The sequence below is a fragment of the Chiloscyllium punctatum genome, chromosome 4 (assembly GCF_047496795.1).
Source record: "Chiloscyllium punctatum isolate Juve2018m chromosome 4, sChiPun1.3, whole genome shotgun sequence".
In the NCBI taxonomy this organism is placed as follows: domain Eukaryota; kingdom Metazoa; phylum Chordata; class Chondrichthyes; order Orectolobiformes; family Hemiscylliidae; genus Chiloscyllium; species Chiloscyllium punctatum.
Genome location: NC_092742.1, coordinates 45,423,246 through 45,444,120, shown reverse-complemented (window position 1 = coordinate 45,444,120; position 20,875 = coordinate 45,423,246). Strand labels below are relative to the sequence as shown.

The 20,875-nt window shown below is 41.6% G+C and overlaps 1 protein-coding gene across 1 annotated transcript in view; it reads right to left on the bottom strand.

Annotated features, from left to right (window-relative positions):
- The window catches only part of amn (amnion associated transmembrane protein), a 54,591-nt gene that overhangs the window by 14,678 nt on the left and 19,038 nt on the right, over positions 1 to 20,875 (bottom strand). The window contains exons 6-9 of the mRNA XM_072568551.1: positions 20,426 to 20,563; positions 16,454 to 16,562; positions 11,060 to 11,142; positions 8,827 to 9,013 (exon numbers count right to left, since the gene is read on the bottom strand). Of these exons, the coding sequence (XP_072424652.1) occupies positions 8,827 to 9,013; positions 11,060 to 11,142; positions 16,454 to 16,562; positions 20,426 to 20,563 (517 nt within the window). The remainder of the gene's footprint in view (positions 1 to 8,826; positions 9,014 to 11,059; positions 11,143 to 16,453; positions 16,563 to 20,425; positions 20,564 to 20,875) is intronic.

Genomic DNA, 20,875 nt, shown 5'->3' with positions numbered 1-20,875 from the left:
TATTGTTTTGTCTTGCTTTTGCAAGTCCCTTAGCCTTTCAGGACTAAACACTTCTGTCTGACCCTCTGTCTGGTCAGGTTTTTCTGCACCATTATGTCAAACAGGATATCCACTAACTGAACCTCAACTCCTTTCATCTTTCTCTTCACTTTTCACTTTGTGCTGTGACTTATGATAGTGGGATCTGGTTACTACACAGTCTGGGAAAATATCAGAATATTTCTGATTTAACTCCCCAGTTTCTTGCTCTTCCTTGGGGTTCTCCACAACAAGGGGTGTGATTCCTTCCTTGGATCCTGCCAAATCATTCCCAAGAACAAACTGAATTCCTGGAACTGACACTCTGTCAATCACTCCCTCTGTAACTTCCCCAGTCTTGAGCTGGCACTCCAAACTGAGCTTACATAGGGGAACGCTAAATTTCTGTCCACCTATCCCACAAATTACCACACTCTCAGGTAACTGATCAGAAAGAGTACGTATTCGCTAACCCCTTACTATCAGTGACTGGTTAGATCCTGTATCTCTCAAAATTATAACTTCTTGTACTTGTCCCCCTGTTCTTTCTCACTAAACTTCACCTACAGAAGTGAATTCTTTGTGGAGGTCAGGTACTAACTCCATACCCAGCCCCTGCCTAGGCTGTGCACTCTCCTGCAGCTCCATGACTCTTCTTGGGGTCTCCTTTACTACCTTCACTAATGCCAGTGGCTTAGCTTCTTTTACCACATGTTTTCCCACAGTGCCTTTCTTTAACCTCCAGCACTGTGACTTTAGGTGTCCCACTTTCTGGCAGTGAAGGCACCTTTTCCCAGTGCCTTTCTGTACCCACCAGCACAGTAATTTTCCGTGTCACACTCCATTACAGTGAAAACACATGAGGCCTTTCACCTCCTGTCCACCCTCTTGGGCTTCTATAACATGTGGTAAATTCTTACCAGTGCGCTCTACTCTTGGTTTTGTAGTGTAGGATCTCCCCTTCTCCCAACTTCCATCCCCCACAGGACGAAATTCTGGCCGGACGCTTGTCTTATGCACCAACATGTCCTCATCTGCTAATTCTGCTGTCCTTCTCACATCCTGAACTTTCTGTTCCTCCATGTGAATTCTTACCATCTCTGGAAGTCAGTTTTTAAACTCCTCCAGCAGAATAATCGCTCTTAAAGCCTCAAGGGCCTTATCTATTTTCAAAGCACGTACCCATCAATCAAAATGACTATGTTTAATTCTTTTGAACTCAACATAAGTCTGACCTGGTTCCTTCTTTGTGTTTCTGCACCACTGTCTTACTGATTCTGGTACCAATTCGTAAGCACTTAAAATAACCTGTTTAACCTCTTCATAATCTCTTGACACCTCACCTGGCAGTGCGTCAAATATCTCCCTAGCTCTGCCTACCTGTTTAGCCTGAACTAGCGTTACCCATAAATCCTCAGACCACTCTATCTGCCCAGCCAATGAAATAAAGAAGGCTTCAACACCTTTCTCATCAAAATGTGGCAGAGTTTGACATATATATATATATAATATATATATATCATTACCTTCTCTTTTAATCTCCATCCTGATAACTTGACTTGGCTGACTGTCACTACTTCTCAAGTTCAAATTCTCTGACTTTTTGCTCAGTTAAGAACCTTCTCTCTTTGTTTTTTTCTCTCTCTCTTTCTCTCTCCCTTTCTTCTCTCTCTCTTTGCTCAGCCAAGAACTTTCTCTCTCTCTTTTTCCTCTCTCTCTTTCTCTTTCTCTCTCCTCTCTCTCTTTGTTTATCTTCTAACTCCATTTTCTTCAATTGTAATTTATGTTTTTCTATCTCTATTGTACTTGTCTGTTTCTCTGACACACCTAAGTACTTGAGTAACTCCCTTACAATTTCAGCTTTATTTTTGTCCTTAGTTAAACCCAAATCTAACTTATTTGCTAATTAAAGAAGTATGGCCTTTTTCTTTCCCTCTAAACTTTTTTTGGCAAATTTGAGAATCATCTTCAAATTCCAGAACCTCTTTAGCAATTTTAAGAGCCATTTCTCTCTCTTTTAATTTAGTCAACCACAAGTCACCGAAATTAAACAAATAGAACATAGAACAATACAGCGCAGAACAGGCCCTCAATGTTGCGCTGACCTGTGAACTATTCTCAACTTGTCCTCCTACACTATCCCAAAATCACCCATGTGCTTATCTAAGGATTGTTTAAATCCCCCTAATGTGGCTGAGTTGACTACATTAGCAGGTGGGGCATTCCATGCCCTTACCACTCACTGCATAAAGAACCTGCATATGACATCTATCTTAAATTTATCACCCCTCAATTTGTAGTTATGCCCCCTCGTACAAGCTGACGTCACCATCCTAGGAAAAAAGACTTTCACTGTCTAATCCTTGTATGTCTTGTATCATCTTGTTTGTCTCTATCAAACCCCCTCTTAGCTTTCTTCTTTCCAATGAGAACAGACCCAAGTCTCTCAGCCTTTCCTCATAAGACCTTCCCTCCAGACCAGGCAACATTCTGGTAAATCTCCTCTGCACCTTTTCCAATGCTTCCAAATCCTTCCCGAAATATGGGGACCAGGACTGTACACAATATTCCAAGTATGGCCGCACCAGCATTTTGTATAGTTGCAAATTGCTTCACTTATATTTTTTTAAAGATCTAGGACTATCCTGCAGGTCAAAGAGTCATAGAGATGTACAGCATGGAAACAGACGCTTTGGTCCAACCCGTCCACGCCGACCTGATATCCCAACCCAATCTAGACCCACTTGCCAGCACCTGGCCTATATCCCTCCAAACCCTTCCTATTTATATACCCATCCAAATTCTTTTTAAATGTTGCAATTGTACCAGCCTCCACCGCTTCCACTGGCAGCTCATTCCATACATGTACCACCCTCTACATGAAAACGTTGCCCTTAGGTCCCTTTTATATCTTTCCCCTCTCACCCTAAACCTATGCCCTCGGGTTCCAGACTCCCCCACCCCAGGGAAAATACTTTGTCTATTTATCCTATCCACGCCCCTCATGATTTTGTAAATCTCTATAAGATCACCCCTCAGCCTCCAACGCACGAAAGGAAAACAGCCCCAGCCTGTTCAGCCTTTCCCCATAGCTCAAACCCTCCAACCCTGGCCATATCTTAATTCTCCTTAATTGTTAAAAATCACACAACACCAGGTTATAGTCCAACAGGTTTAATTGGAAGCACACTAGCTTTCGGAGTGACACGAAGGCGTCGCTCCGAAAGCTAGTGTGTTTCCAATTAAACCTGTTGGACTATAACCTGGTGTTGTGTGATTTTTAACTTTGTACACCCCAGTCCAACACCGGCATCTTCAAATCATGACTCCTTAATTGTATTTGAAAAAGCTATCTCATGTCCCCTTTTTGCCCTCCTGATTTCCCTCGAGTATAATCTGACTGCCTTTATACTCTTCTAAGGAATCACTCGATCTATCCTGTCTATACCTTACATATGCTTTCTTCTTTTTCTTAACCAAACCCTCAATTTCTTTAGTCATCCAGCATTCCCTATACCTAACAGCCTTTCCTTTCACCCTGACAAGAATATACTTTCTCTGGACTCTCGTGATCACATTTCTGAAGGCTTCCCATTTTCCAGCCGTCCCTTTGCTGTGAAAATTTGCCCCAATCAGCTTTTTGAAAGTTCTTGCCTAATACCGTCAAAATTGGCCTTACTCCAATTTAGAACTTCAACTTTTAGATCTGGTCTATCCTTTTCCATCACTATTTAAATCTAATAGAATTATAGAACATAGAACATAGAACATAGAACAATACAGCACAGAACAGGCCCTTCGGCCCACGATGTTGTGCCGAACTTCTATCCTAGATTAAGCACCCATCCATGTACCTATCCAAATGCCGCTTAAAGGTCGCCAATGAATCTGACTCTACCACTCCCACGGGCAGCGCATTCCATGCCCCCACCACTCTCTGGGTGAAGAACCCACCCCTGACATCTCCCCTATACCTTCCACCCTTCACCTTAAATTTATGTCCCCTTGTAACACTCTGTTGTACCCGGGGAAAAAGTTTCTGACTGTCTACTCTATCTATTCCTCTGATCATCTTATAAACCTCTATCAAGTCACTCCTCATCCTTCGCCGTTCCAACGAGAAAAGGCCGAGAACTCTCAACCTATCCTCGTACGACCTACTCTCCATTCCAGGCAACATCCTGGTAAATCTTCTCTGCACCCTCTCCAAAGCTTCCACATCTTTCCTAAAGTGAGGCGACCAGAACTGCACACAGTACTCCAAATGTGGCCTAACCAAAGTCCTGTACAGCTGCAACATCACCTCACGACTCTTGAATTCAATCCCTCTGCTAATGAACGATAATACTCCATAGGCCTTCTTACAAACTCTATCCACCTGAGTGGCAACCTTCAAAGATCTATGTACATAGACCCCAAGATCCCTCTGTTCCTCCACCTGACCAAGAACCCTACCATTAACCCTGTATTCCGCATTCTTATTTGTTCTTCCAAAATGGACAACTTCACACTTGGCAGGGTTGAACTCCATCTGCCACTCCTCAGCCCAGCTCTGCATCATATCTAAGTCCCTCTGCAGCCGACAACAGCCCTCCTCACTGTCCACAACTCCACCTATCTTTGTATCATCTGCAAATTTACTGACCCACCCTTCGACTCCCTCATCTAAGTCATTAATAAAAATTACAAACAGCAGAGGACCCAGAACTGATCCCTGCGGAACTCCACTTGTAACTGGACTCCATGCTGAATATTTACCATCTACTACCACTCTCTGACTTCGACCGGTTAGCCAGTTTTCTATCCAATTGGCCAAATTTCCCTCTATCCCATGCCTCCTGACTTTCCGCATAAGCCTACCATGGGGAACCTTATCAAATGCCTTACTAAAATCCATGTACACTACATCCACTGCTCTACCCTCATCCACATGCTTGGTCACCTCCTCGAAGAATTCAATAAGACTTGTAAGGCAAGACCTACCCTTCACAAATCCGTGCTGGCTGTCCCTAATCAAGCAGTGCCGTTCCAGATACTCGTAAATCCTATCCCTCAGTACCCTTTCCATTACTTTGCCTACCACAGAAGTAAGACTAACTGGCCTGTAATTCCCGGGGTTATCCCTATTCCCTTTTTTGAACAGGGGCACAACATTCGCTACTCTCCAGTCCCCTGGTACCACCCCCGTTGCCAGTGAAGACGAGAAGATCATTGCCAACGGTACTGCAATTTCCTCTCTTGCTTCCCACATAATCCTAGGATATATCCCGTCAGGCCCGGGGGACTTGTCTATCCTCAAGTTGTTCAAAATGTCCAACACATCTTCCTTCCTAACAGATATCTCTTCTAGCTTATCAGTCCGTTTCACACTCTCCTCTTCAACAATACAGTCCCTCTCGTTCGTAAATACTGAAGAGAAGTACTTGTTCAAGACCTCTCCTATCTCTTCCGACTCAATACACAGTCTCCCACCACTGTCCTTGATCGGACCTACCCTCGTTCTCGTCATTCTCAGGTTTCTCACATACGCATAGAATGCCTTGGGGTTATCCTTGATCCTATCCGCCAGGGATTTTTCATGCCCTCTCTTAGCTCTCCTAATCCCTTTCTTCAGGTCCCTTCTGGCTATCCTGTATCCCTCCACTGCTCTGTCTGAACCTTGTTTCCTCAACCTTATGTAAGCCTCCTTCTTCCTCTTTACTAGACATTCAACCTCCCTCGTCAACCAAGGCTCCCTCACACGACCATTTCTTTCCTGCCTGATCGGTACATACATATCAAGGACACGTCGTATCTGCTCCTTGAAAAAGTCCCACATTTCCACCACATCCTTCCCTGACAGCCTATGCTCCCAACGTATGCTCCTCAAATCCTGTCTTACAGCATCGTAATTTCCCTTCCCCCAATTGTAGAAACTTCCTTGTTGTGCGCACCTATCTCTCTCCATAACCAAGGTGAAAGTCACAGAATTGTGGTCGCCATCACCAAAATGTTCACCCACTAACAAGCCCACCACTTGTCCCGGTTCGTTACCGAGTACCAAATCCAATATGGCCTCCCCTCTGGTTGGACACTCTACATACTGCGTTAGAAAAGCTTCCTGGACACACTGCACAAACACCGCCCCATCCAATCTACTTGATCTAAAGAGCTTCCAATCAATATTTGGGAAGTTGAAGTCGCCCATGACTACGACCCTGTGGCTTCTGCACCTTTCCAAAATCTGTTTCCCAATCTGTTTCTCCACATCTCTGCTGCTATTGGGGGGCCTATAATAAACACCCAACAAGGTGACTGCACCTTTCCTATTTCTGACTTCAGCCCATACTACCTCCAGAGGCAGATCCCCCTCAAACATCCTTTCTGCAGCCGTTATGGTCAATTATGGTCACTGGCCCCAAAGTGCTCCCCCACTGACACATCAGTCACCTGCCCTGTCTTATTTCCCAAGAGAAGGTCAAGTTTTGCACCTTCTGTAGTAGAAAATTTTCTTGTATACATTTAACAAATTCCTCTCCATCTAAACCCTTAAGACTATGGTAGTCCTAGTCTATGTTTGGAAAGTTAAAATCCCCTACCATAACCACCTTATTATTCTTACAGATAACTGAGATCTCCTTACAAGTTTGTTTCTCAATTTCCCTCTGACTATTGGGGGGTCTATAATACAATCCCAATAAGGTGATCATCCCTTTCTTATTTCTCAGTTCCATCCAAATAACGTCCCTGGATGTATTTCCAGGAATATCCTCCTCAACACAGCTATAATGCTGTGTTTAAATCTAATGGGAATTTTGTACCCCCAAATCTATTCAAATGTGTCGAAACTAGTTCAAATCCTGACGATGAGCCTCCAAACCTTTATGACACAAGATAAACCTTGTGGACCCAATATACCGGCCACTACAGCGGACAGCTGGAACTGACAACCAGAAGCGGCAGAGACAAACCACTATAAATGCCAGAGGAAACATCACAGAAGCGCTTCACAGGAGGCTCCCAAGCACTGAGGATGTCACCTAGACAGGGGATGAAATGTCTGCAACATAAATTTCCAGCTCGGCGAACTAAACCACAACAACAAGGTAAACCCTCCTGCTTAATTTAAACCTACAATTCAGAAAAGATTTATCCCGTGCAGTAATCTGTGAAAATTTGAGAGGCAAAGAATTATTTAAAGTACAAATTAACAACTTTATTTTTTAAAGTGTAACAGAGAATAAATAATTAACAACTATTTACAACGCCTTCCTCTATCCTATCTTTTACTCTACCTTGTATAATACTAGTCTGATAAACCCCCAACTAAGATTTACTGAAAAATTTGAATTTCAAAACCAGCCGGCTGTCAAATCTTCTCTTTGCAGATTTGCTCGCCAGGTTGGCGTCAATGTTTTTCTCTGTGCAAACTCCTCTCTGGACAGCTACCTCTCAGAGAGTTCTGATTAGCAGTCTACATCAGTGGGTCTTTTGGCAGTTCTCCTCCCAAGGGCGGCACGGTGACACAGTGGTTAGCACTGCTGCCTCACAGCACCAGAGACCTGGGTTCAATTCCCACCTCAGGCGACTGACTGTGTGGAGTTTGCACATTCTCCCCGTGTCTGCATGGGTTTCCTCCGGGTGCTCCGGTTTCCTCCCACAGTCCAAAAATGTGCAGGTTAGGTGAATTGGCCATGCTAAATTGTCCGTAGTGTTGGTGAAGGGATAAATGTAGGGGAATGGGTCTGGGTGGGTTGTGTGTCGGTGTGGGCTTGTTGGGCTGAAGGGCCTGTAATATTGTCAATATTCTCAATTCAAACTTGATTGGAGTTTAGTATTTTGGAGGGGGGGGGGAGTATAATTTAAACTGATTGGCCTAATTCAAATTTGATTTTGTCTCCAGGCAATGAGCTACACTAGCTGCTGGACCAAAAGGTTACATTATATCTTGTTCAGAGCATTTGGTGCTGTCAGGTATGTCTGCTAGCTTATAACTTTCTTAAAGGTACAGTACACTCACATCTTCATAACAATACTAACTCGCATTTCACGATTTATGCTGAAAAGATCAACCTCATATCCTTAGAAACCAACTACTAACCTCATGCAATGCTGAATTCATTAACCCCTCCTTCAAATTGCCTTCTAACACTTTCATTGCCTCACTTTATTCTCCCACGTTTAGACTGCATCAAGTCTCACACTCCCCTGTGAAAGCTTACACACTGTGCCTAAATCTACACCTTGGCAGACATGTGACCCGAACATTGCACCACAACCACTGGCACTTGCCTCTCAACGTCATGACAAGTCAGTCTATAAACAGAGGCAGCAGCAGCTAACCAGCAAAGGTCAGGTATGCTCCTCCATCCCAACTCCAATGGATTGGACAATGCTGGCTATCACTGATGTGGCTGGCCATATGGATGGCCCACACCCATCCCCTCCCTGTGTGAATGATGCATAGCCAATCCTTTGGAGGTTACCCTAACTGTGAAACAAAGCAATCCATTAGTTCAAACCAAACCTTTACTCACTGATACTGAAGCAAAGTACTGGGGATATTGACAGAAGGTAATTGATCCTAAACATGACTGTTTCACTCTGCAGATGCACCCAGGCCTGCTGCATTTTCCCAGGTTTTTTTTGTTTAATGTTCTCGCTACCCATTTCTTTAGATGGTTATCAGAAAGATTGAAAGATACAAATATCCAATCCAAATCAACAGCACAGCCCAGATACGTTACAGAAATAGCACAGGTCGACTTCAGGATTTTCTTAAAGTATCTCAGGGGCAGGATTATTTAATCAGAGGTGGATATGTAGTACCTTGGGAAATGATATCCTCCATAATATCTAGTGCCAGTGCAGCTGCAAGTGTTCCTGTTGCCAACTTAGTCTCATTATCAATTAATACAATCTGGATATGCGGAGCAGCATCGACCAGGAGGGTTTTCTTTGAAGGCTGCTTCTTGTAAACTTTTGTCACAGATATCTGCACACCTTGGTATTTGTCCTAATAAACATGAAAACAAACTTTCAGCTGCATGACAGCATGAAAATACAGGTAGACAACCCTTTATCCAAAATCCCTAAATCCAAAAAGCTCCAAAGTCCGAAGATTTTTTATTGTTGAATTTTTTTTTCATATTAACAAGGTTGTTTGGCGTGCAAACAGTTAACCCAAGTCGACACCCACTCGATGCGTGTCACTCAGATGTGACGTGTGGGGGTGTGGCCCAGCAGTGGCAGGCCTCAATTTTGCTTCAGGGCCTGTTTTACTCACAGCAAGTCTATTCTTTGGAAAGATTTTTTAAAAATTTCACCATTAAATTGCCACTTATTCTGAAATTTGAAAAATTTGGAATTCCGAAAATCAGCTGATCCCGAGCACTTTGGATAAAGGATTGTGCACCTGTACTCAGTATGCACTTTTATCATGATACAAGCTTTGTATACACACTTCAGAAGAAGGTTCAGAGATGGTCACTGGCATCAGTCATAAGCAACTAAGACTACATTTGCTGCTAAAATTACTACATGGATGCACATGCTGCATTCCCTGCCATTAAAAAGAAATGCTACTCTTGAATTGAAAAGCAAATTTTATGATCTGACTTTGATTGGGTCCACAGTGACAAGATATAAAATTATTAAATCACTGATTCAGCACCCATAGAGCATGGGCTTTTCATTAACAGGACACAGCATAGAAAGAGACAACAATAACAGTCACATCACTGCCATTTCCATTTGTCATTGCAAAGATGTCAACTTTATAAAACTGACAGATACTTACCTCTTGTGCTTATAAATGAAGAAAGCACACTCAGGTAATAGCATGTGTTGAAGGGTGCTTTAGGAATGGAAAATCACACAGTATAAAGAGTCAAGCTTCACTGACCATTTGTAAGAAAGTTACAATCTTGAAGGTTCAAATGAAATATGACTGGGTGAGTATGTAAGGACATGTCATTTTACTTTTATACCTTTAGACATTGTGGTCTACAATGAGAAAGAATTACTTTTAAATTAAAAAATTACCAGGATGGTTGCATAATTTCACAGCAAGGAACGGAATATTTGCTGTGCACTCTATTTTTCCACAATGTGCAGGTACTCAAGAATCGGAGCGTTCTCTACAAGTGAATAGGGTTGGTTCTCAGTCAACAGCTTGGAACTGGAACTGGAAATGAGAAACAGAGATACGGGCAGACAAAGACAGACAGAAGTGTGTGTTGTGCTCCTCAGCAGAAAGCTACCTGTTCTTTGCAGTAAAAAACTCAGTTTAATCTTGAAGAAAACCAGTCACCCTTCCTGCAGCAGTTACTGTGAGATGTGACATTCCAATTGATAAACCAGAGACATTTTCCAATGAATTATTTGCTCTATATTTCTTAATGATCAGCAGAAACTTCTAGAAGAAGAAAACTGAACACCAAAGACCTGGCTGGCCAAATGATCATCTTAACATCACAATCAGGAAGCAAAAACCACTGTACTGACTTTCCTTTGTTCTTCCTTCGCCAATATGTGTATGCGTACATGCATGGGAGCACGTGCTTGTGTGTGACAGAGAGAAATTGAGTGAGTGAGGCAGAAGTTTATAAGTGGATTAGAGTTTTAGTTAATAGTATTATCTGCACACTGCTTATCTTTGTTTACCTGTAGCTATAGTCAAACTTGTAACAAGTCATTCAGTTTAGTTCAGAAATGGGCTCTGTGCTTTCTATGAATCTTAGTCTCAATGTCTGCCAAATTGGAATATTATGGGTATCTTAAAAAATTTAACTTTCTTACAAGTCCAGGAATAAAGAAGCCCGATTTACAACACATTGCTCCAGTAGGTCATAATAAGTATTATAGAGATTCATTCTGTAATAATAATAATAAGTATTAATGCATGAAATCTTGTTTTTACAATCCTTGAATAAGGCTGAAAGAAAGACTGGCGTAAAGAGAAAACAGTATTTGAAAATATTTGACTAATGTTGCTGGGCTAGCTTTATTTCTTTATTTGATAAAAAGCAATGTAATACTGTGACAATTGGAGACAACATACCAAGCCAAGGAACGAGTCAACAAGATGGGCCCGGTATGATTCTCGATCAAATTCTGGACCATATTCTAGATAAATAATGGCACCTGAAATTCAATGTGACAGTACTAATTAGTTATTGATCCAACCTTTTGAAAAGGTCATGACTGCAAAACTAATTATTAATTCACTGTAATCAGTAATTTTAATAATGTTGTAAATCTCAAAACATTAGGTACATGTGATAAATTTGCCTCTAGTTTCCTATTGTTGGATGTTGGATAACAATTTTAGACTTGCTTCTTACTGGCTTTTATGATGTTTCAATCTGAAGTTTACTGATATTAGATTTGTGAAGCACAAATTAGATGTCAGGATCCCTTTTTGAATCCAGGGTATAGGGAGCATATATTCATCAAGTCAGGCTGTGGTACCAGATTCAGTTTGTATTTACACTGAAGTAATAACATTACTGGGAAGCAAAACTGAATTCCGGCATGGTAGTGTAAATACATCCTTAGAGGTTTGTGACAGAAGATGAATTTTGTGTTCCGATATTGTGCTGCTCCACATTAGATATCATTTAATAAGTTGTGTGTCCGTGTCAGCTCAGTTTCATACTCCCCTCAGAGTTAGAAAATACTTGGTTCAAACACCACTCCAGGATTTCAGCACATAATCGAGGCTGACAGCTCCATGCAATACTGAGTGATTGCTGTACTTTCAATAATGCTGTTATTTAGATGAGTCTTCAAATTGAGATCCTTTCTGCTTCCTCAGTTGTGTAGCAGATGATTTAAAGATCTATTCAAAGATTAGGATGGTTCCTGATGTCCCCATCAACATTTCTCCCTTGACCAAAATCCCTAACCGAATGATTGGTTATTTCCTTTGTTACGTTTTGTGGGATCTGATAGGACTAAGTTGGCTACTGTGGGTTATTTTTTGTCTAGTAATAAAGCTGGATTATGGTCCTGTATTCCATAATAAACAAAAACAAATGAATTTCTAACATCTTCCACACTCAAAAGGTATCCCAAATGAAATCAATAAGTACTGTTGAAGTTGTAAAGTTGCAAACTACAGTATTGTAGGTGCTGAACATCTGAAAAGTGCTGGAGAAACTCAATGGGTCTGGCAGCATCTATGGAGAGAGAAACAGCTGAGTTTTTACAGCACTTTGTTTTTATTTTATTCCTGAACATTTGAATCTTTATTCATACACTTGGTAGGCATGGGCATTACACCCTGGGAACACATACATGCTTAAACACCTATTGAAAGCAAACTCTTTTCTTAATGTGCAAGCTAATCATTGAATTTGGGGACGAGTAAAATTCAGATAGGGTCGTACAGGAAAAGATAAGTTACTTGAAAATAGTTTCTTTTCGATAGGTTGAAGAGGAATTTCCCAGATTTTCTCAAATTGGCCTGGATATCATTTGATTTTTTTTCCAGAAGATTACCTAATTTAAGTTTTGAATGGTGCAGGGAGTGAACATATTTCAATACATAAGGCACCACTGGGTGGCGCACAGTGTCTTATCTGTTTACTATTGGTAATTTGGCACAGATCAAAACCTTGCTGGTTAGGGGCTCTTTGTTGATTCATAATTGAAAAGTTTGTAATAACAAACAAACTAGACTTTAATTAATTGGTGGTTAATTCAATTGCTCACTGAAATATAAACGCTTTCCAATTTGTCACTAAACAGTCCCGATTCGAGAGGCTGTATGTGTCTTATAAGTCCAATGACCCTTTGGTCCAACCCGTCCATGCCGACCAGTTATCCCAACCCAATCTAGTCTTATCTGCCAGCACCCAGCCCATATCCCTCCAAACCCTTCCTGTTCATATACGCATCCAAATACCTTTTAAATGTTGCAATTGTACCAGCCTCCACCACATCCTCTGGCAGCTCATTCCATACACGTACCACCCTCTGCATGAAAAAGTTGCCCCTTAGGTCTCTTTTATATCTTTCCCCTCTCACCCTAAACCTATGCCCTCTAGTTCTGGACTCCCCGACCCAAGGGAAAAGACTTTGTCTATTTATCCTGTCCATGCCCCTCATAATTTTGTAAACCTCTATAAGGTCACCCCTCAGCCTCCGATGCTCCAGGGAAAACAGCCCCAGCCTGTTCAGCCTCTCCCTGTAGCTCAAATCCTCCAACCCTGGCAACATCCTTGTAAATCTTTTCTGAACCCTTTCAAGTTTCACAACATCTTTCCGATAGGAAGGAGACCAGAATTGCACGCAATATTCCAACAGTGGCCTAACCAATATCCTGTACAGCCACAATATGACCTCCCAACTCCTGTACTCAATACTCTGACCAATAAAGGAAAGCATACCAAACGACGTCTTCACTATCCTATCGACCTGCGACTCCACTTTCAAGGAGCTATGAACCTGCACTCCAAGGTCTGTTTGTTCAGCAACATTCCCTAGGACCTTAACATTAAATGTATAAGTCCTGCTAAAATTTGCTTTCCCAAAATGCAGCACCTCGCATTTATCTGAATTAAACTCCATCTGCCACTTCTCTGCCCATTGGCCCACCTGTTCAAGATCCTTTTGTAATCTGAGGTAACCCTCTTCGCTGTCCACTACACCTCCAATTTTGGTGTCATCTGCAAATTTACTAACTGTACCTCTTATGCTCGCATCCAAATCATTTATGTAAATGACAAAAAGTATAGGACCCAGCACCGATCCTTGTGGCACTCCACTGGTCACAGGCCTCCAGTCTGAAAAACAACCCTCCACCACCACCCTCTGTCTTCTACCTTTGAGTCAGTTCTGTATCCAAATGGCTAGTTCTCCCTGTATTCCATGAGATCTAGCCTTGCTAATCAGTCTCCAATGGGGAACCTTGTTGAACGCCTTACTGAAGTCCATATAGATCACATCTACTGCTCTGCCCTCATCAATCTTCTTTGTTACTTCTTCAAAAAACTCAATCAAGTTTGTGAGACATGATTTCCCAAGCACAAAGTCATGTTGACTATCCCGAATCAGTCCTTGCCTTTCCAAATACATGTACATCCTATCCCTCAGGATTCCCTCCAACAACTTGCCCACCACCGACATCAGGCTCACTGGTCTATAGTTCCCTGGCTTGTCTTTACCGCCCTTCTTAAACAGTGGCACCATGTTTGCCAACCTCCAGTCTTCCAGCACCTCACCTGTGCCTATCGATGATACAGATATCTCAGCAAGAGGCCCAGCAATCACTTCTCTAGCTTCCCACAGAGTTCTTGGGTACACCTGATCAGGTCCTGGGGATTTATCCACCTTTAACCGTTTCAAGACATCCAGCACTTCCTCCTCTGTAATCTGGACATTTTGCAAGATGTCACCATCTATTTCCCTACAGTCTATATCTTCCATATCCTTTTTCACAGTAAATACTGATGCAAAATATTCATTTAATATCTCCCCCATTTTCTGTGGCTCCACACAAAGGCCGCCTTGCTGATCTTTGAGGGGCCCTATTCTCTCCCTAGTTACCCTTTTGTCCTTAATGTTTCTGTAAAAACCCTTTGGATTCTCCTTAATTCTATTTGCCAAAGCTATCTCATGGCCCCGTTTTGCCCTCCTGATTTCCCTCTTAAGTATACTCCTACTTTCTTTATACTCTTCTAAGGATTCACTCGATCTATCCTGTCTATACCTGACATAAGCTTCCTTCTTCTTCTTAACCAAACCCTCAATTTCTTTAGTCATCCAGAATTCCCTATACCTACCAGCCTTCCCTTTCACCCTGACAGGAATATTCCTTTTCTGCATTCTTGTTATCTCATTTCTGAAGGCTTCCCATTTTCCAGCCGTCCCATTACCTGCAAACGTCTGCCTCCAATCAGCTTTCGAAAGTTCTTGCCTAATACCGTCAAAATTGGCCTTTCTCCAATTTAGAATTTCAACTTTTAGATGTGGTTTATCCTTTTCCATCACTATTTTAAAACGAATAGAATTATGGTCGCAGGCCCCAAAGTGCTCCCCCACTGACACCTCAGTCACCTACCCTGCCTTATTTCCTAAGAGTAGGTCAAGTTTTGCACCTTCTGTAGTAGGTACATACACATACTGAATCAGAAAATTGTCTTGTACACACTTAAGAAATTCCTCCCCATCTAAACCTTTAACACTATGGCAGTCCCAGTTGATGTTTGGAAAGTTAAAATCCCCTACCATAACTACCCTATTATTCTTACAGATAGCTGAGATCTCCTTACAAGTTTGTTTCTCAATTTCCCTCTGATCATTGGGGGGTCTATAATACAATCCCAATAAGGTGATCATCTCTTTCTTATTTCTCAGTTCCACCCAAATAACTTCCCTGGATGTATTTCCAGGAATATCCTCCCTCAGCACAGCTGTAATGCCCTTATCAAAAATGCCACTCCCCCTGCTCTCTTGCCTCCCTTTCTGTCCTTCCTGTAGCATTTGTATCCTGGAACATTAAGCTGTCAGTCCTGCCCATCCCTGAGCCATGTTTCTGTAATTGCTATGATATTCCGGTCCCATGTTCCTAACCATGCCCTGAGTTCATCTGCCTTCCCTGTTAGGCCCCTTGCATTGAAATAAATGCAGTTTAATTTATTAGACCTACCTTGTCCCTGCCTGCCCTGACTCTTTGACTCACTTCTGTTCTCAGCTGTACCCATCTCAGCTTTATCTCTTTCCTCACTATCTCCCTGGGTCCCACCTTACTCGTTTAAATCCTCCCAAGCAGTTCTAGCAAATCTCCCTGCCAGTATATTAATCCCCTTCCAATTTATGTGCAATCCATCCTTCTTGTACAGGTCACTTCTACCCCAAAAGAGATTCCAATGATCCAAAAATGTTAATCCTTCTCCCATACACCAGCTCCTCAGCCATGCATTCATCTGCGCTATTCTCCTATTCCTGACCTCACTAGCTCGTAGCACTGGGAGTAATCCAGATATTACTATCCTTGAGGACCTCCTTTTTAAATTTCTGCCTAACTCTCTGTAATCTCCCGTCAGAATCTCAACCTATTCCTTTTCAATGTCATTGGTTTCAATATGTCCTCCTGCTGGCCCCTCTCCCCCATGAGAACATTCTGCACCCTTCTGAGATATCCTTGATCTGGTGTATGAAATAATAAGTCATCATTTTAATTCAGATTAGGATGCTTTTTTAAAGGTTCCGCTGGTACAATAATTGGACAGAGGAGAGGGAGATTTACTCTCCATTTAACTGCTTGTACCTGGCAGAGAAAAGGATGATGGAATTATCTTATTCTCATAATACTGATGCCCTTCACCATAACAATATCTCATCAAATTCACAAAAAATGTGAAAATTAACCAAATGGGATATTAGAGATCATTTATAACTGAAATGGATCAAGTTAGAACTTTTAAAAATTAACATTAGCAACACTCACCACAAATGTTACAGCAGTGACCTTGAGGCTTCAAGGGATTTGTGCAAATAAGCTCTGAACATTGGCTTCCTGCTTCTTTTCGCAAATTAGAGCAAATTCTTCTGAGGTTCTGCAAAGTAGAACATGAGTTATGGAAATGCAGTGTAGTTAATGATTCAATAGGCTGCGAATCACTTTTATTCCCACTGGAACACTGAGAGATGTTCTGTCCTTCACAGCTGCCTTCATGTCCCATTCTTTCTTTCACCCTCAACACCTTTCATCTCCATTTCAAACTAATTGTGGGAAGTTTGATTATCCATGCTATCAAAGTGAGTTGTTGCTGTACACTGTGTATATTACCCCGCTTTCTCTGTACTACATTAGCTAAATCTAACATCTTTATTCTTCTTGAAATGTAATTCCTTTCTAGTAGAGATAAGGCTGACTGTTCCACATTGATGCTGTTTGAAAGAACAGAGCAGTCGGTGTTTCACATAGAATCATTCAGATGCACAGCACGGAAACAGACCTTTCAGCCCAACTAGTCCATGCCGACCAGATATCCCAGCCTAATCTAGTCCCATTTGCCAGCACTGGGTCCATATCCCTCCAAACCCTTCCTATTCATATACCCATCCAGATGCCTTTTAAATATTGTAATTGTACCAGCCTCCACCACTTCCTCTGGCAGCTCATTCCATACACGCACCATCCTCTGCATAAAAAAGTTGCCCCTTAGGTCTCTTTTATATCTTTCCCCTCTCACTCGTAAACCTATGCCCTCTAGTTCTGGACTCCCCCAAGCCGGGGAAAAGACCTTGTCTATTTACCTTATCCATGCCCTTCTATAAGGTCACCCCCACAGCCTCTGATGCTCCAGGGAAAACAACCCCAGCCTATTCAACCTCTCCCTATAGCTCAAATCCTCCAACCCTGGCAACACCCTTGTAAATCTTTTCTGAACCCTTTCAAGTTTCACAACATCCTTCCAATAGGAAGGAGACCAGAATTGCACGCAATATTCCAAAAGTAGCCTAACTACTGTCCTCTACATTAGCCATAACATGACTTTCCAACTCCTGTACTCAATAATTTGACCAATAAAGGAAACCATACCAAACGCCTTTTTCATTATCCTGTCCACCTGCGACTCTACTTTCAAGGAACAATTAATCTGCATTCCAAGGTCTCTTTGTTCAGCAACAGTCCGCAGGACCTTACCATAGTGTATAAGTCTTGCTCTGATTTGATTTTTCAAAATTGCAGCACCTCACATTTATCTAAATTAAACTCCATCTGCCACTCCTCAGCCTATTGGCCCATCTGATCAAAATCCTGTTGTGGTCTGACGTAACCTTCTTCACCGTCCACTACACCTCCCATTATGGTGTCATCTGCAAACTTGTTAACTATTCCTCTTAAGCCCACATCCAAATCGTTTATGTAAATGACAAAAAGCACTGGACCCAGCACCACATGTGGCACACCACATGTCACAGACCTCCAGCCTGAAAAACAACCCTCCACCACCACTCTTTGTCTTCTACCTTTGAGCCTGTTCTGTATCCAAATGGCTAGTGCTCCCTGTATTCCATGAGATCTAACCTTGATAATCCGTCTCCCATGGGGAACCTTGTCGAATGACTTATTGAAGTTTGTATAGACCATGTCTACCACTCTACCCTCATTAATCCTCTTTGTTACTCCCTCAAAAAGCTTGTGAAGCCTTTGTTAAAACATTGAACATTCAACTCATTAGATATGGACTTTGTTGTCATATGTACTCAAGTACAAAACTATAGGAGTACAGTGAAAAGTTTTCAAGGTTACTATATACAGCACCATCTTAGGTACAAGTACCTAGGTGCAAAAACTTAAAAACAAGGTAGAAAGAAATAAGGAACTAAGTTAAAAGTTAAACATTACATTAAATGTAATGTAATGTTTAATTTTTAACTTAGTTCCTTATTTCTCTTAGTACAGCATAAAAAAGTGGAAGTTAAGCAGTACAGTCCTTTTTAGTATTAAGTTAAAAAATAAAGAAATAAAGCTAAACATTCAGCCATTATAGTCTTTCTTAAGTGCTTAACCATGCTATTTGTCTCTCTAAACAGATACTGTCTACCTTCTGCGCTTTTCCAGTATTTCTCTTTGTTTTCAGACTTCCATATCCACAACATTTTTGATTTTTCTTTGGTGCTTTGTTCTATATATGAAATACTGGTTGCTACTTTAAATTGATGTTACAATATTTGCAAGTCCCTGGGAGAGACAGAATCTTCATTCTGTAGGTATGGCTCATATTTGTATACTGAGGTGAACCAGGTCCACAGGTTAGACAGCTGAACAGATTTACCATTTCACTAGTGGACCTTAATATAATGGCATATTTTAAGAGTGTAGTATGGATATTGTACCAACTAACCCCTGAGGTATCTTTCTATTGCATCATGTTTATTAATATATTGTTCCTTTGGATCCCAGAGGACAGGTGATAAAGTGAAGTCACTTTGGTTTATTGACTGACAATTCAAGAAGCTATAAATTTTGAAGGATAAACGTGACACCTTTGCCATGTTCTCAGAATCGAGAATGTGGTGCTGGAAAAGCACAGCAGGTCAGGCAGCATCCGAGGAGTAGGAGAATCGACGTTTTTGGAATGAGGCTTGTGAGCTGTGGACTGAGAGATAAATAGGAAGGATGCGGGGTGGGCAGGGGGGAGGGGAGTGATGAAGCCAGACCAGAGTACTGGAACATGGGTGGAGAAGTCACACAGAGACTTCAAATAGACCTATGACATTTATGATTTAGGATTATTATAAAGAGAATGAACAAAGGTGCACCTTTTGTTCCATCTGGAATCAGGAGTTATGTGGGCAATTTCGTAACAGAACTGACATGATTGGAATTTATTCTGCTGCTCATCCTTCACTTGTTAATAAATTTGTGTTTTAATTTGTCGCTGAAGTCACATGGTCCAAAAGAGTCTACATTTCTCTGCTATTGGAATACAGCAGTACATATACAGCTTGGTGTCAATTGCAGCCAGCTATTACTGTAAGAGACAATGTTACATACTGAAGGAAAAAAAGATTCGCAGTTCCAAAATCATTATCAATGATATCCTCAAGATATCTGAGGAGCAGGGGAATTGACATTTCGGGCATAAGCCCTGAAGAAGGGCTTATGCCCAAAACGTCGATCCCCCTCCTCCTTGGATGCTGCCTGACCTGCTGCGCTTTTCCAGCAACACATTTTTCAGCTCTGATCTCCAGCAAGTGCAGTCCTCACTTTCTCCTACCCTCAAGATATCCCAAAGCTCACTAGAACCAATTACTGACAAAGTTCCATTGTCATTGTTGTAAAGGTAAATGAAGTAACTGCTGCACACAGCAAAGCCTCATGGACAAGTTACCAAACTTACTTTTGATGGGGTGGTGAGGGATGTTTGTCAAGAACTAGAGAACTTGCTACTCCTTTTCAAACAGGGCCTCAATATCTTGTACAGCCACCATAACAGGTACTTCAGAGTAAAGTTTCATATGACACCCATTCAATATTGTGGCACTGACTCTGCACTGGACTAGAATATCAGCCTAGAATAATAGTTGAAATATGGACTGGATCTTGACACAGAGGCAAGATAGTGGAAAGTGAGGCGAGCTGAACAGCTGTCCAGGGCATGTAATACCACATGCTGGTTCATTGGGAACAACATTCTGGTTATGGGTGTGCGTGTTTGCAGTCAAAATGTCATAAATATTTCACTGAAGGTTTAGATGCAAATAAGCCAGCTGTATTCCTTTTTCTTTACCCTACTGCCAACATAATTAAGGGTTAAGAGCTTACAGATTAAAAAGAACCACGCCTATTGTCTTCTCTCAATTTTAAGAAAGCATGGTCTAAATAACTTTCTTCATGGAATTTGGAAAATGTATGCTTCACAGATCTAAGATTAGCACAGTAATTTGGTTTGAGTTAGATGCTTACACCAAAGTTGCCACAATCACAGCCAGATTTATCCTTACACTTGGCATTGGTCACAGTGATCGAGCCATTTCCTTGGAACTGTAATTTTCCAGTATTTGACCACATGTACTCAGCAAATACTTCATTGCTTGTAAACGTCTATGATGAAAAATGAAATATTTAACCATATCATCGCAATGGGCAACAGACAATAGTTAAGGACATGACCTATCACAATCATTACACATTGATTAATGTATTCAAAATACTGACAGCCTAGGAATTCACATAAACCAGTTTTCAGAAACTTCAATGAACATGAAGATGACATCAAGTGGCAGGAAGGAGTGTCATAGAAAACAAATTTACATTTTCAATGGCAGCCATGAGTCAAATGTACCTCAAAGACCTGTTGTCAGTTCTACTAAAGGCAGCTCTGTCTGACAGGACTTGATAAAACAGGCCTGTTCA